The sequence below is a fragment of the Tigriopus californicus genome, chromosome 12 (assembly GCF_007210705.1).
Source record: "Tigriopus californicus strain San Diego chromosome 12, Tcal_SD_v2.1, whole genome shotgun sequence".
NCBI lineage: Eukaryota > Metazoa > Arthropoda > Copepoda > Harpacticoida > Harpacticidae > Tigriopus > Tigriopus californicus.
This window is the reverse complement of record NC_081451.1, coordinates 15,658,407-15,674,900: the sequence shown is the minus strand read 5'-3', so window position 1 is coordinate 15,674,900 and position 16,494 is coordinate 15,658,407. Positions and strand designations below refer to the sequence as shown.

The 16,494-nt window shown below is 38.3% G+C and overlaps 2 protein-coding genes across 3 annotated transcripts; one reads left to right on the top strand and one right to left on the bottom strand.

Annotated features, from left to right (window-relative positions):
• Positions 1–2,840: 2,840 nt before the first annotated feature.
• LOC131891548 (uncharacterized) lies at positions 2,841–11,184 on the top strand. The gene is made up of 15 exons (XM_059241154.1): positions 2,841–2,956; positions 4,218–4,252; positions 4,393–4,495; positions 4,877–4,932; positions 4,998–5,015; positions 5,092–5,164; positions 5,224–5,239; positions 6,891–6,937; positions 7,058–7,165; positions 7,233–7,353; positions 8,942–9,063; positions 9,358–9,437; positions 10,115–10,184; positions 10,323–10,406; positions 10,963–11,184. The coding sequence occupies exons 1-15, from the start codon at positions 2,860–2,862 to the stop codon at positions 11,073–11,075; spliced, it is 1,143 nt and encodes a 380-aa protein (XP_059097137.1). The 5' UTR covers positions 2,841–2,859; the 3' UTR covers positions 11,076–11,184.
• Positions 11,185–11,384: 200 nt separating this feature from the next.
• On the bottom strand, positions 11,385–13,351 carry LOC131891747 (uncharacterized). 2 transcript variants are annotated; one of them, XM_059241386.1, is made up of 4 exons: positions 13,107–13,351; positions 13,023–13,047; positions 12,127–12,471; positions 11,385–11,896 (listed from the first exon to the last, which is right to left on the bottom strand). In XM_059241386.1, exons 1-4 carry the CDS (start codon positions 13,209–13,211, stop codon positions 11,643–11,645), a joined length of 729 nt encoding a protein of 242 aa, XP_059097369.1. In that variant the 5' UTR covers positions 13,212–13,351; the 3' UTR covers positions 11,385–11,642. The 2 variants fall into 2 exon arrangements, with proteins under 2 accessions (XP_059097369.1, XP_059097371.1); XM_059241388.1 differs by lacking the exons at positions 13,023–13,047; positions 13,107–13,351 and adding an exon at positions 12,562–12,723.
• Positions 13,352–16,494: the final 3,143 nt, after the last annotated feature.

Sequence of the window (16,494 nt, the reverse complement as noted above, 5' to 3'; positions counted from 1 at the left end):
GGGGGGGGGACAAGTCAAAATGGTTGTTTTGACAGGCGGATGTACGGTACAGGGGGACAAGTCAAAATGGTTGTTTTGACCACACCTGTGATTGTTATGGAAATTAAGTCTTAAATTACTGTTCAGATACTGATCCACTGGAATCAGAGCATACTGTTATTAGAAAATATGTGTGCAGCTTAACGATTTGCTGAAAATATCTTAGTATGGCCATAACAATATAAAGCATCTTTGAAGTTTGGTTGCATCCTTATTTGCATCCTGGGTTTGATTTTTTGCATCTTTATTTGCATATTGAGGTCCTTTTTTATGCATAATTTTGAGAACCTTAGCTATAAGTGACATGTTAAACCACAAAAAGCTTGTCTTTTGCCCCCTGACTCCTGAGTTTATGATAAAATGGTAGATTCAGAAGATGAATTTATCGTTGGATGTCCATCAATTCTACATTTTTGGTACTTTACCAGCTAATAAGAAAGTTTCGGGAAAACCGATTCAAGACTAAATTGAAAGAGAAGGCTATGTTCTTATGTTACATGCCGACCCATTGTCAAAAATTTCCCCTGTTCGTCCTTACTTGGCCAATGAGAAAAGATGATTCAAAGTGATAGGACCGTTCCCATTTTTCGGGCTAAATTTGACTTTTACATAAGGTCAGTACAAAGCAACAACCATTGCCAGACTTCTACTTGTATGACTTTGTTTGAAACACTTCAACAAAACGATTTGGACAAAGAGGTGTGATTACTTCACTACAATTAGTATTTTTGGTTGCATCACCTCCAGCCAGTTACTAAAAAAATATGAGAGAAATGCTATTGCTCTTTGATATATAGTTCAGCATTAAATGATAGTTTTTGTTTCCCGTCCTGATCCTCTAGGAGTTCTTTTATTTGGCTCTAGGGTTGGTTCTAGGTAAACGCAAATAAAAGACGAAAATGACCAATTAAGTTTATTGCATGTGTGTAAGAAGTAATTGGCTCAGATTGAGATAATTTATGATTTCAATTCATCTAATCAATTTTGATAACATTTTAATTGCAGTTTATTTTTTGGTCTTTGTTTTAGATTACGGCCAAAAATGTCAAAGATGTTATCAAGTGCAGATGTAGACATGATACACTATTACATATGATTTATGGTAAACTATTGAGCCCAATAATTTAATAACGATATTCTTTGCAGATTCCCAAAATAGCAAAAATAATTGCAACTCAAGTCAAACGAAACAAGGTTTACAAGGGATTAAAACTCACAAACCGTCACACAAGTCTATGGGAGTTGACCACAAAAGGCCTGATCATTGTGAAGTTGGGCATTTTGTCCAAAAGAAATGAAACCAATGATATGAAAAGGTGACCAAGAGGATTGAGCAAAGATCTTCTGTTGTTGACTAAAGGTCATCCTCCATGCAGATCACCATGCCCACCATTGAGGCGTCAAAATTTCCCCCAGTCCCTGAGACATCCCAAGGTTAATCTGGCGCAATCAGAACTGAATCTAAGTGCTCTCCATTGCACCATGCTCTCACAAGAACCATGAACATCCATCCCCCATCACTATGCAAGTGAAATAATGGGAGCAGGAGTAAAAAATGAATATAAGTTCTATCTTGAATATGACCATTACTTTGAAAAAAGCTTTCTCTCAACAGAAGTATTTTGGGAATTGGTTGGATACACGTAAATTGTCAATTGTTTTTGTTGAGGCAATGACAATCTCCAAAAGTTGGTGAGGCAAAGGTTGAACATGTAAAAATCAGGACTGTAAAAAATGGGGACTTTCTTAGTCTATGCAGCTTAGCTTTAGAAACTTAAACAATATGTAACCCTACACAAGGGTATTCTAATTAATGAAACTATCAAGCAGAGTCTTATTGATCTTAAAAGGCCTGACACCTAACTTCCCTCCTCACCCTAGGCATCAACTTCTGCATGAGGGCAGAATCGACCTACCTGACTGCCCATAACCACCTAATATTACATTCGGCTTTAGTTTTCACAGTCAAGTATGTTTTCTTCAAAACTCCCTTCACGAATGAGCAAGTTTCTTTGATTGGACGTATTTCTGGGTTCCATTCTTTGGGTGCAATGTTGATTTCATTTTGTTCGTACCATGCCATTCTGGCCTTAGCACCATAGTGACCCAAGTTGTGCCAAAATAATGCCTCTACATAAAGTACATACAACTTGAGCTTTCTAGGACCTTAACTTTGACCTTTCTATGACCTTTTGAACAAATGATTAAGTTTCCTGACTCTCATGGCTACATACATCTCTGCCTGAAAATTGAAGGATTTATTTTGTAAATATCAAATAACTTTTGTATCATGCTCATGCAACAGTTTTATACGTTTTATTTCGTTGATATTGTCAAATCAAGTTTTGTGGCAAGATGGATTGGCATCCTTATTTTCAATGAATTGGTGCAGAATGAAGTTTCGGGGATGTTCTTCTAAAGCCTCCAGTGTCTCAATTCTTAAAAAATTTCTTTCCATAAAAGTAAAGACATTTTACATCAATAAACAAAACGAAAATTCAAAAGTGTACCCAAGATTTTTTCTTGTCAACTTCAAACGTTATGACAACTCTTAAATGTCCGGAGTTTTGCCTGTTCAACCTTTAAAAATGCTCCTGCTTAACCCAATTGGAGGGGTTTGTATTCCGCCATCCGAGGATTAGTCTGGACATTAGCTGTCAAAAAGAAGACGACGCTGTTTTTGCCAACCCTTTGCTGCCTTTGCAATCATGGCATCAAAGTCAAAAAAATGTGCACAGCCCGGTAAACTTGATTTTCCAAATACCTGCCTTATGCCTTTGTCTCTTCGGGAATGACTAAGCACTCACTTTGAAGACAACCATGAAGCTGAACGGTCCTCTTACTTTCGTTCCCATTTTATTGCTCGTTTTGGGGACTTCGGCCTTAAAACTGGAAGAAGAAGAGCCCAGACAAAAACGTAAGTATTCGATTAAAACTATCCGCCATGTTGGTATTGTTCAAACGGCAAGCAATGTTGCGGTGAGATTCATCTGTATCCCGTGCTACTCATTTCCTCAGCCAAAGTGAGGAGCAGAACATGGCTCTGAAATTCATCTGTAAGTATGTGCAATATGTTTTCAATATTTTACACTTTGTTTTTATTTGATTGATTTAAGTATTATTAACGAAACGAATTATGTTAGAAAATAGTTGTAATAAAACATGCTATTCTAACGGTTTTAGTTGCCATTACGATCCAAATGCATTTGAAGACAATTTTGGTTTGATATTGTTCACAACATGTTTTTATTTTGGGGCTTGGTAAGGTGTGAGTGGTATATATAATGCATCTAAGACATTTACTTCCTTTAAATTAACATGGAATTTTTTCGCGAATCTTCAGCAAGGTATGCCCATCTACATGGCGCTCAAGTCAACGTTGCAAGGTGCTTCAAACCATATGCAGTCGAGGTAATCCTGACATCTTGCGGTGTAGAAGCGAACTGAAAGTCAGCTGTTTTTTTTATCATTTGGTTTTGGGAGGGTAGATTTTGAAGCTGAGAACAGTGAGATCGGACTTTTCCCTTCGTTTTCAAGATATTTCAACGCCATCAACATAACTTTACTCATATCAAAAGGAAGGAAGTTCTTCATCTGCAAAGCATGCCAATTTTTTGAAGCAACAACGCGTTCATCAAGTGAAGTAGACACGCAAGGACAACACGTCAGCTGCACGTACAGTCCAACAAATTGAGCATTAAATCTATAGATATTTGGTAAACGTTATTCTCCACCGATTAGTTGGCTATGCTACATTTTTTTTACTTAATTAAACCATATCTAGCACAATGTTAATAACCCTTAGACTTTCTATCTAAACCTTTTAACAATTTGCCACAAATTCAAAAATGAACCAAACCAAAAAAAAGAACTAAGCGGTGGAGCCTAACGTTTATCTAAATGTTTGTGGCAACTCCCATGTGATTCATTCATTCCACATTCCAAATTCCACATTCCAAATTCCACATTCCAAATTCCACATTCCAAATTCCATGAGAAATCTGAGGATTTGCCCAAATGACCAATTGAATATTTGAGGAGAGCAAATTGAACAATAATGGAGCCCAATAAAGAGGAGAGGTGGACGTCATTGTTTTAACTCGTCTAAATGTGTCTCAAATCTTTTTCAAGAGCATTCTTGACGGAATTAAAGTTGTCTTTATCTCTTTCATCTTTAGGATTGTTCAGCCTCTTCAATGTTGTGCGATTCCGAGTAAGTAGCCACAACTATATTCCAATGTATCTTTTCCCTCAGGAGCCCAATCCAAATGGACGCTATTTATGAAATTAGTTGTAACAGCAGTCTTATTTGAAATTCCCAATAATTGATTTTATGTTCTTGTCCTCTCGTAGAATGAGCCTTGTTCTGGAGGCAGATTAGATAACATTGGAACCTGTATGAGCTCAACAGAATGTGTCAGCGCCGGAGGAAACACAATTGGGAACTGTGCGGCGGGTAAGAATGCTAACATTAGAGCGCGGAAAAATATGTTGTTATTTATGTAAAGGAATCAGAATAAACATTAAGTTATTTGGGCGAGAAATTCATGTAAACAGTTATTATATGTAGAAAGTAGATATTGGAAGTTTTTGAATGGACAACTTTGTCCCCTAATGAGTCGCATAAAAATGTTGGTCCAATTCTTTTCTGACCTGAGTATTTCTAATGTCAAGTCAATTACATAGCCGTTGGAAATTGCTTTCAACAAATTTTAGAAAAGCCAAGCATGTTTGAATTTGTTCTAGGATATGCATTGATTCTAATTGATGATATTTTATCAAAAATTCAATTTTGCCTCCGTTTATTATTGGTGCATGAATAGTATTTATTTTGCAGGCTTTGGTATTTGCTGTGGCTTTTCAATTGTTGGCTGTGGTGGAACAGTAACTCAGGTAAGTATAAAAAGAATACATCCCAAAAGCTAAATCCAAATTGAATTGATATATTTCCATTTCAGAACTGCACTGTTATCAGAGTGAGTACATGAAAGAAACTACTAGTATATACATGAAACAATAACAATTTATCTGAATTCAACTGATACTTTTTAGAATGAAGGGTTTCCTTCACCAACCACAGAAACTGATAAAACATGCACCTACAACTTCAACAGGATTGATAGCAGTAAGACCCTTTTCCGATTTTTCTGTCAAAACCTTCAACCATTCATTGTCATCTTTCAGATATTTGCCAAATGAGGTAAGAATCTTGAACGAATAACCCGTTACATAAAGGAAGATTCTTTTCGGGCTGTCCATGAAGGTCTGGAATCTGGAAGGAAACGCAAAGATAGAAAAGTAGCAACTCCGATTTGAGTCAATGCATTGAGATCTTCTCCAATCTCCAATCCCTATTTTTAGCTCGATAAAAAGACCTTATCAAAAGTTATCACCTTTCAAAACTCACGACGTAACTCAACACAGAATGAATGAGCTAGCCCCCTTCTGGTTATTGTATTGATCACCACAAGAGGGTTATTCAATCACATTGTATATGGTGAGCTTTTGATCCAATCCTTCAATCGCGCAAATAAATGAAACAAGAAAATGAATTTGCAGTCACCTGCCATTTGGAGAAGAACGCAATCCTGCAAACCATTAAAAGTGATTGATAACACGCCAACACTTTTGAAAGCATCATTTCTAAAAACAGTACTAGGAAATACACAGTTTCACAAGTTTTTGGTGACTAACTCAAAAAACATCACTTTTTCCAAACTCGCCATTAGCTTTTGTAGCACAATGTAATGGAAAAAGATGACGATGAAAATTTGTTCTTTTTTTTTTATTGCGAGAATATTTTCTCATTGGATCGTTACATTTATATTCCACCCAGAGTGGAATAACAAGAAAATTTGTAGGTGTGCCACAAACACACATTCTATAGCCTGTTTGTCCCTATTTGGATGTCAAAAATGTTTGTAATTTTAATCTTTAAAGGACTTGAAAGGCCTCTCAAAAGGGTTGGTGGTGTATTTATGGCGTTAGAATAGATCAGCAGAAAAAAATTTCAGCGAAAAATGTTGGAAATTGACCTAAGAGGGCAAGTTGATGTGATAGTTCTTAGAGCAGTTCTGATAGCATCTTAGAGTGTATTCTTGTTTTTTCCGTTCATTTGTCCGCAATGAGAGGAGAATGAATAGGACTATTGGTTGTTGCTTGAATTTAGCGCCCCCGTCGAATTCCACGCGCTCATGGGCTGGCCTAGCAATGAAGAGTCAATTGTGAAATTAGCACGATCACTTCCATACATCCAGACATCCTGACTGAGATTAGTGCTTATTTTTAACATTACGACCCGAGCAAATAGCTACCAATTTCTGTTGTCAATTCATTTAATGAGCAAATTGAGTGTCTCCGCATAGATGGGGTTTTGCTTCAGCAAATGAGGTAGAAACTTCCCCTAATTGATGACTGAAAAAATGGAACAAAACTTTAAATTTGGAGCACACCTGGAAAGATTTTCAAAGATTCAAATGATTTGCAATTGAGATTTTCCAACATAAATTGAAAGTCCCATTGTTAGATTGATGTGAAAGTGTGCAAACTTTAGGATAACAACGATTCGTTTTGACATTTATTACAACATTCCTCCGAGGAGCGACTTGGAATGAGGATGCAGGCCATCATTTTGGCCACCCTGAAATCTTGATGTTGGGATTGCTGTATTAAAAACAGTAATTGGTCTTTGAGATTGGTTGAGTCGAAGTCACTAATCTTGGTTGTTCATTTAGTGGTTGTCCGAACAAAATTCGCCTTCCCTCTAGAAGAAGACTATCCATATAAGCGGATACATTTGAGAGGATGTGCTATGATCTAATGTGGCTTTCAATTACTTTTCTAACTTTTAGACTGGATTTTCAACCAACCACGACGTTACCATTGGCAACACTCCCCGGTAAGACCTGCAAAACTTACAACTGCTTTTGTGGTGGGATGCAACCTCACTTCATAGAAAGGCCATTTTTAACACATGTCATATCTGCATTCATGTTTGAAACGCTTATTCATATTTAAGATGGACAATGTGGCGACACTGGCGCTGAGCTGCGGGTGGGCAGTGGATTTTCCAACAATGCTGCTGCATTCCCTCCTGTAATTTGCGGTCAGCTCACTGGTCAACATTGTGAGATCAAACAGTTTTCAATAATGCTTTGTGGTTCAGCCATTTATTTTGCTTGTCTTACTTGTAGTGTACTTTGAATCGGGTAGTACGGGAAATGCAGGATCACTGGCCATCTCTTTGGGCACTACTCCTGGTCCCCGACAGTACAACATCAAAGTTTCTTACATTCCATGTGATAGTCCTCTGAGGTAACATAAGCATATTGTAGTTAGCTTTTGTTATGATGTTATGATAAACAAGTTAGCCAACTGCTTCCTTCATCCAACTTATTGCTTTTTCAACTACATGTGATCATTTTTTTGGACACATTCAATCATTTTCGTGCCTAATTTTACATGTCATATTCTGTTCCACGTCATGGGATGACCAAGAGTTGAAAAGCAAATTTTATTGGAATAAATTTTTTGATTTGAAAACTGAAAAGTAGCTTGCAAAGGAGTGATTTTTTTAATAAAGAGCTAGTGCACAAGGCAAAGATTGAAAACTTGCATTCACTTTTCTCAAATATGAATTATATTATCAATTTTTCCCAATATTTTTCTCATTCTTGTTACGTTGCTCCTAGGTTGAGAGCCAGATTTGAAGCAACTGTTTTGTAACAAACTATGTTCATGTTCTAAGTGAGTCTTTGATATGCTCTTAAGAACGCGATTTGGTTGCTTAGTTGAATCTTTTGAGTAAGACCTTGACTGAGGTCACTTTTGCTTTAAGAAAAGGTGAGTAAAACGCAATGACGTCAGCACAACTTTTTCGAGCATCTTTTTTTTTGGAAGATAATGACTATCCATCGTTTATTTTTTGAACACAAAAGGTCACCGGTAATCTCTCCTCAAAACGTTGAACTTCAGATAGTCACTAGCAAATAATTGGAAGATCGAAATTGCTTCTGCTGGGCTAGAAAATATAATACCAAGTAATATAAGAGATGATTTTGAAGGTTTTGGTGATTTCATTATCTCCTTGCCGCCAGCGGCAAAAAAGCGCGTCTTGGGCTGTTTGTGATCTCTTGGACGGCTGAGATTGATTTTTTTTTTTTAGCACTATCAAGGTCTGAATCATGGATGATATGGTTTTGAACCAGAACATAGACACGTAGGCACACATAACATGCAAAGAATATCAATTACTTACCCGCCAGCCAAATCTCTTTGTTTCAAGTTTCAAGTTGTTAAATCAACCAGCCCGGACGTCTTTACCTCGACCTAACTCGACGCCTAAAACTCTACTCAATTCGGTCACCAGTTCCGTCGATATAATAAGTTTAAAGCAATTTCTCAGATTAGTAATTTGCTATATTTTGAATGAAATGTCCACCTTGGTGCCAATGTTTTGGTTCTGAACTGAAACATGCATGGTGCAGGCCTTGGCAGTGCTAAAAAAGCCAAACAAACAGTAACGGCCAAACCAGTCCCCTGTCGCCTAATAGTGCAAAGCGGCCCGTGATCCACTTTCCGCCACTGACGGTACGAAGACAATGGAATTACCTAAACCCTCAAAGCCATCTCTTGAGTGCCCCCCTTAAGGCCTATAATTCATCAATGAAAAATATGAAACATTTTTTGTGATGTAGCAAATTATTCGAAAATTGAAAGGGTGTTCAAAACCTTTATGAAGACCATGTTTGACATTAGATCAATTTTTTATTGCAAAAATTCCCGCTCTGACGTGTGATTTTGTGGTAGTGGTAGTTTGCATCAAACTAGAATTGCTGTGTTGCAATATTACATCTTGAATACATTCTATTCTCATGGGTTCACTCAATACTTTGATTTCAAGACCTCCCTCTGGTTGCACTCAATACTTCACGGGTCTGACGGGTACAGTGACCTCTTACAATTTCGCCGGGGGACAATTTCTTGGAGGCCACAATTACAACAATTGCATCCGTCAATTAGAAGGTGAGAAACACATATCTGTCATTGATGAGTTGAACTTTTATTGGCAGACAATTTTGCAAGACGCATTGTAACTTTGCCGTTCACTTGCAATTTTGTTATTTAAATTCTTTAATCGCACTTCCAAACTCCACACCAGATGGAGGTATAAACAAAGAGGGACGAAATTCCTTTTTTATCCCAGTCAGAGTATAGAAGGTGAAGTAAGCCCTTAAATTGGGGCACCAATTATTTTCACAAATTCTATGAATGGTTCTAATAACTATTTGATTTCCAATGTTATGGGTTTTGTTCCAGGGTTTTGCAGTTTTTCCGTGGCTGAGAGCGCCATTGTCACACCGGATCCTTTTGATGTGAGCAACGCCAACATGATTCAAGTAAGTTTATCTGCATGAGATAAACAATAACTGTACAGAGCGTCACTCGACGAGCCCAAGAAAACACGTCTGAACGCCTGTAGCGGGTTGAAACAACTGCTTTATGAGCGGAAAAACTATATACAACACTGGGGGAAACCTAGCTACACAAAAGCTGTACAAAATATAGATGATCAATATATAACCGTTGCCGATACTCGGAACAATAACTTTCAAGGAAATGCAATAGCTTTTGATAAGTTAAAAAACGGTCAGAAAATCAGCCCATCTGTTGGTTGGACCTGTTCATGCCTAGATGGCTAGAACCTGGCCGACTCTCGAACCACATCAATGAGGCGCGTAATCTAGTTCTAAAAACGGCCACTTTTGTGGTTCTCATAATGGCCCATAGATAGCGTCATGCCATGAAAGGTTGAGCGTGAAATCGGCACTACCTTTTGGGGTCCTTAATTTCTCAACCTTTCATGGCACTGAGCTATCTATGGGCCACTATGAGAAACGATCTTGGAACTAGGTTACTTGATTCATTCATAATACATTGATTACCTTCGAGGTCAAAACGGTCAATCTAGAAATTTGGATCTTCCCTAGTGAAAAGAACCAATGCATACCGAAAAATCGTAACACTTCCTAATGACTTTGCCACAAAGATTGTTTAAGCTTCTTTCTTTTCCTAGGACAATTGCATGAAACTGAGTCATGTTCTCATTCCAAGTTCCGTGATGATTCACGACAACGACCGTATGGGTAAGTATACAAAGCACTTGTTGACACCGAGTCCTTGGCATATGAGTAGTTTTCTGGCTAGAGTTTAGCAGCAATTCCACATTCGGAAGAACTTGAGTTATCTGTAATGAGAAATCATGTTTGTTCTCTCTATATTAGTGATCGTTATTCCGTCTATGCGATGTGGCCAGAACTTTGGATCGGTAAGCGGACCGGACCAAAGAGTTCCATCATCTTTACCATGTGAGTATATCATTATCTGTTTCTTGTTTGTCTGGCTTCCAAAACTATCGTCATTAGGCCAAACGTTGCCAGCAGATTGTCTTAAAAAGTTACTTCTTAACGTAACAGAGCGGCATTTTGGATACATTTTTTGCAGAGAAAGGGGAATTCGTTAAACGGACCAGTTGTATTCTTATAATATTTAGGATCAAACTGTCTGAGATTGACCCTCATCTCCACAGTCAAAAAACTAGGCAGTTGCTAATCAGAATATGTTTACAGAACTGTTATGTAATTCCAATTCCAATTGTAGTTGCGTAATTAAAATCACGTTTCTAAGTACCTGTTATTGATTTCATTTGCAATAGAAAATTACACTGAATTACGTTTGTATTTTAAACTTGGGTAACTAGTTAGTTAGCTCTCATAAGGCCTACTGTAATTGTTTGCATTTGCAATTAAAGTTATTGGAAGTAACTATAATTACAATATATAATCTTTTCAAAAGTCCGTTTGTTTTCGATTATCCCGTTACCAATAATTTGATATGTAATCTCGTTACTTTTTTTTCTTACAGCCCTACCGAACGTGCCCTTTGCCATTGGAGTTCGAACTCTCCCTGCAATGCTAGTTGGAGGCGTCACTGGACTAGGAGGCTTCAGTCTAGATTACACCCAAGTGCCTTGTTAAATAATGACATTGTCCAGGATGGATTGTTGTTGATGAACTAACTTCTTTAATGAGCAAGAACATGTAAAATGTGTATCACATAAGGTAAATAAATATTAAAAAATCTCGATCATAGTCTCACCTGAAAGTTCGTTCCAAAAGATCAGAAAGACTGCTGTTTCTTATTTTCATGAAAAAGTTGCTGTTAGATAGACATTCTGAGAGGCATGGTGAGCATGTAAGCAAAGCAGCCGCATTAAAAGGTCCAGATTTATACGAATGAAGGAAAATGAAATTGAGTATCGACTTAAAAGACCAAACTCGAAAATGTAGGTTAGTTATTGTTTAGCAAAATAACAGTACTATGTGTTAACAAAATCTGGAAGGTTCAAATTTTGACTGTCTTCACTAGTTTGGCAACATTGGGACCTGTAATATAATCATTTAATACCGATCAAAATAACCAAGCACAAGAGTGCTTTTTGAGAGCAGAAAGGATAAAGGAAGCAGGATGATCTTATGAAGTTGCTGTTGTATTTCCGAAACCGACAAAAATGACATTGTGCAAGATGAACCCTTTTGGATCTTTTAGGGTATGGTGCAAACATTGTTAATATCGTCGTAAAGAACCCCCAGATTATTAAAAATGGATCCACGTTTGGCATTCTCGCAGCTTGGGAAGCAGTAGCAGTATCCCGTTCTTTCATCATATTCCGAATATCTGGGCTTCGGATGGGACAAACACGTACCCTTGCAATACTCCAAAGTCAGGTCTTTGCCAATTGAGCGAGAGTACTTGAAATCTCTACTATTACAAGTCACTCCAAACCGGTATTTGCATCCTGAAAAGGCAAAGAATTACCAAAATCATGTAATTTGTGCCCCTTCGTAGATTTCTTTGTGTGTGGCAACTATGACTTCAGTCTGATTACATTATTGATGCATAAATCAATTATTTGCCAACTTATTAGCCATTTTCTATACCCGGACTGTCGCAGTACTTTCGACGCAAACAAAGGGAGAACAAAGAAGGACAGGCGCAGCTACTCAAACCCGCTCGGATTGGACTTACCTGGACCAGGGCTTGGTATGCGGGCAGCAAGGTGTATCCTCCGATACCACTGATTCTGTTTGTCCTCTCCACATAGAAAATCTCTAGAATCCCTCTCCATGCTGACCAACCCCACATACATTACCCCGTGCCCATTGTACTTCGGAGTGCAACCATTGTGGCAATAGCATTGATGGGTGATGGCGTTGTAGGTGAAGTGTTTGTATGTTTTCCTTTTGATCAATGCACAACGCTTGGGACAAGAGGTCCCTGCCGCAGTGATGAAATTAGGACGTCCATTGTACTGACAAGAGTAATGCTTTCGATAACATGTCAATGGAGGAATATCCTGATGGTCCCATGCCCCTGAAATGTTCAGGAATGGATATGATGGAGCATGGAGTTAGATATTAGTTAGCACTCAGGCTTTCAACAGAGAAGGCTATGGAAACTTACAAGTGAAACAAATGCCTGATCCTAGTACTAAGACGAACAGTAAGGTGTGCATGATGTTGTTCCACCACGCACCAAGTCGAAATGATGTGGGATTAATTGTTGACAGCGTATAATATACCTTCCTTTGGACCAATAAGTAGTCCAATTATTGCAGTAAGTAATAAGTTAATAAAGGGCAAATCTGGAGGCCGGAGCGCCGTTTGTGACAGTTAAGATATTTTTGACTCCTAATTGACATCTCTTCAAAAGGTGTGGTATGTGGTCTCTTTTTTCTCAAGTAATTGGCTTTATGGATAAAATGTTGGCAAGGAGGAAAATGTATGATTAACAAAGTACAATACTGTGTTGCAGCAAGGTAGAAAATCTGCTAAGCAGTTTTTTTTCTTGAACGCATTTTCAGGTGACTTTGTTGGATTCGTTGAAAAGAGCTGTATTTTTTTTGCAACGGTGTATTCACTTACCTCTGTGTACTAGTATATGAACTACCTACAAGAAAATTGGAATGGTCAAAATGCAAAACTATTTTATTTTGTTTTTGGAGCCACCCCGGATATCCCATCCATGAAATGACATGATATTCTTTGGGAATTTTGTATTCCCCTATTTGAGGTTCCCGGTTCATCGCAGAAGTTTCGAGATTCTTGTTCCATTTCGATGTGTGTTTAGATCATGAAGACACATCAGTGGCACCTCTCGTGTTGCTTTTCTCTTCTCCAATGTCATTTCATTCGCAAGGTGGAAGCTAAAAGGCGGAGTTGCTGCACTCTAGAACCCTGCCGTGCAAATGATTAACGTAACTAATACCATTCAACAAGAACTAGAGTAGAGTTTTGTTTGTTTTGTTTGTTTGTTACGAAGTCAGATGGCAGCTCTCTCGCTCGGCCTGCCATCTGATTTTGGTTGTCCCAATTGAGGGATATTACCACTTCGTCGTCACAGCCAACATTAATTATTACCTCACCCTCGGGAATGACCGCAGGTTCGCCCATTTAAGCTGTTAAAGCAGCAACTCATGCTGTAATTAAATACCGCAAAGAAGCTTGAACTTGGCTTTCCAGGGATCAAACCCAGATTCGCAAATTGGAAAGCGGTTGCTCTACCAATACGGTACCCCAGCAAGCCTCCCCAGAGTAGAGTTTCCATTATCATAAAAAGATTTATGCCTGACAATTGGGGTTCAGCGCTCTTACGTCACAAAATGCTAGCAAAATGTAAACAAGGTCTGTCGTTGGTTGAAAGTGCGGGTAAGCAAAGTCGAAGGAGCAATCGGAGCAATCCCTGGCAAAGTAAAAGGGCGAGAAATTCAAACTGATCGAAAATCGTCATTTTTGAAGGCAAAGTTTCACATGTTCCGGTCAATCATTTTGTTCAAAAATGTTACTACAAATTGCCCAAATTGCCCCTAAGCTAGATTTTACAAGAGATTGCCGCTTCTTTCATCGAATGATCATTTATCAAACAAAATTTAGTGGCTAAGATTAATACAATAGGGAATGTTTTACCTAACATGACTTCACTAGAGAATTGGGCAAAAACAAAATCAGCCACCCATAGAAAATGATGAATTTTTCGAAGCTGCCGACCTCCAATAAGACACCATTTGTGCCAATTTGTGTACGGTATCAAAATATTGGACCCCGATCAAAACGGTCTCCTTCTTCTCCATCCACTTAATTTGCCATTGGACTCTCCCAACGCGGGTTGAGTCATAGGGGGGCGGACTCATGACTGAATCTCCACCCGATTTCTTTCGTGACATGAGGTTGCGTGGTTTCGAGATGTGCTGCGTTAGAATTTCTTTCGCTTAGACTCATCCCACGTACCGATGTCTGGGAAAACGTTATTCTCCACCGATTAGTTGGCGGTGCTACTTTTTTAAACTTAACCTAACCTTATCAAACCTAAACTAACCTAACCTTACCTAACCTAACCTAACCTAACCCAACACGATATTAATAGCCTTTAAGGTCTCTCTCTCAACCTTTCTAACAGTTTGTCACAAATTTAAAATTGAGCACCGCCAACTAATCGGTGGAGAATAACGTTATCACTGATGTCTGTCATACTTCAAGATTACCGTCATATCACACTCTTGATGCTGATTGTGTGACCTTTTTCAGAACCAGAAGTGATTTATTATCACTGAGTGGATCGAACTAGGATTAGTGATGGGATCAAATCAAATTTCAAATTCAATGTTGCCAGGAAATGTGGCAAGTGAAAAGCACCCCCCTATTCCATTGCAACGTAGGAACTTAAGTTTGAGCAAAAAGGCAACCCTGGTTTGACGGAAGAAAAAACAGGGTTACTATTTAAGGCTGAATTAGGGACCCTAGATGCAGAGACCCGCGAGGTTGAGTATACGTCATCAAAATCGAGCGATCTGATTGGCTACCAATTGTCAACGATCATGGGCTTTGTTTGGAAACTTTCTCAACAGGGAGTCAGTCATTTCCAAAATGACCTAACATCTTTGTATTGCATAAGAAGGTAAAGCTTTGAATGGTTTATGACAAATTCGATTCTCCTTGGGTTCAACTAACATATTCTACAGCATTTAAGTGTCTTTTGCCATTATAATTGCATTCGTACGCTATTTCTCCATAAAATGTAGCTGTCACGCTGATTTCTCGCATGCTGCCAGTGTCAATTTGGACTAAAGCACTTCAAAAAAGAAAGTACAACCATATTCAACAAATCAAATTGTACAGTGTAAGGGACTTGTTTCTTGAGAGACTCGGGAAGTTCATATGCCATAATGGTAATTTGAATAATGGAAGGAAATATATTTGCAATCTAATCTTATGAAAAAATGGGTTCAGAAAGTATTTAGAAAGTAAAAAAGCTATTTATATTACTCTAAAATACCATATCCATGAATCAGCTTGTCTTTGAGTAAAATTTCGCAGTGTCCTTGAAAAAAACATTCAATGGTGCTTGTCATGACAGTAGTACTCTTTCTTATACAGCGCATCAATTCAAAATATGTTTGGAAACTTTTTAGTTCATCTGATCGCTTACTTTTTCGAAGTGGAGCCACTTGTCAAACCTTGCGCGTCTCTGATCAGGGTCTCTAGGCTGAATAACGGATTTTGGAGATTCCTCCAGTAATGTCATAGTCCATTGAAAATGTAAATTGATAGCCCTGGCTGCAACCACCCGTGATTATTAATTTGACCCCGACCATTAGCCAGGATTTGCCAGTTGTGCGAGGATTTGCGGGTGCTTTACCAATGCGGCACCCCAGTTAACCTAAATGTCATGAGCTGATGGTGAGACATTTGACTTCAGTCATAAACCAGCCTGTTCAGGAGCTTCAAATCTGCTCACATCTGCTCAATGGGACTCTTAAAGTTAAAGTCTAGTGAAAAGGACACTTTTCATGAGATTGGACCAAATTTTGAACCACAATTGTTGGGCAGGTCAAATGTAACATTCAATGAATTTTTTTTAATCCAAGTCATGAAAACAAGGCATTAGTCGGAAGGTGTATAAAGGTGCCAAAAACGAGTGCCAAAATGTTGAACGCCCATTTTAGAAATCAAGGCTCAATACTTTCTCCCACATCAATGCCACAGGGACAAAAGACAAGCAAGGGACAATGCCTAACAATTGAGCTTACATTGTCAAAAAATGGGCACAAAAGGCATGCTTTCTCGATAATTTATTTCCACGCTTGAGAACTACAATTGTAGGGTCAACCACGAAACTCTAGAAATCTTTCTCTTTCTCTAGAATTCCCTGGGCCAACCCACGCATAAATGCAAAAAGCCCCTTACTTGTCAGGAACGCAAAGGAATAAGACCAACCAATGTAGGAATATGCTCAATTTGAATTGATCTTTTATCAAACTAGGCAATTGCTATGGTCTAATAATCTAAGGATATGATTGCGTAATTTCAAAGGCTGCACTTTTTCCTGAAAACTTGAGTT

Bases quoted from the DNA above. Each gene is read 5' to 3' on its own strand.
- LOC131891747 (XM_059241386.1), bottom strand. From the start codon at position 13,211: ATGGAACAAGAATCTCGAAACTTCTGCGATGAACCGGGAACCTCAAAT. The intron at 12,472-13,022 runs GTAAGTGAATAC...TGAACATTTCAG, and splicing joins TCATATACTAGTACACAGAG to GGGCATGGGACCATCAGGAT. The intron at 11,897-12,126 runs GTAAGTCCAATC...TTGCCTTTTCAG, and splicing joins CATACCAAGCCCTGGTCCAG to GATGCAAATACCGGTTTGGA.
- LOC131891548 (XM_059241154.1), top strand. From the start codon at position 2,860: ATGAAGCTGAACGGTCCTCTTACTTTCGTTCCCATTTTATTGCTCGTT. The intron at 2,957-4,217 runs GTAAGTATTCGA...TTTCATCTTTAG, and splicing joins AGAAGAGCCCAGACAAAAAC to GATTGTTCAGCCTCTTCAAT. The intron at 9,064-9,357 runs GTGAGAAACACA...GTTTTGTTCCAG, and splicing joins TTGCATCCGTCAATTAGAAG to GGTTTTGCAGTTTTTCCGTG.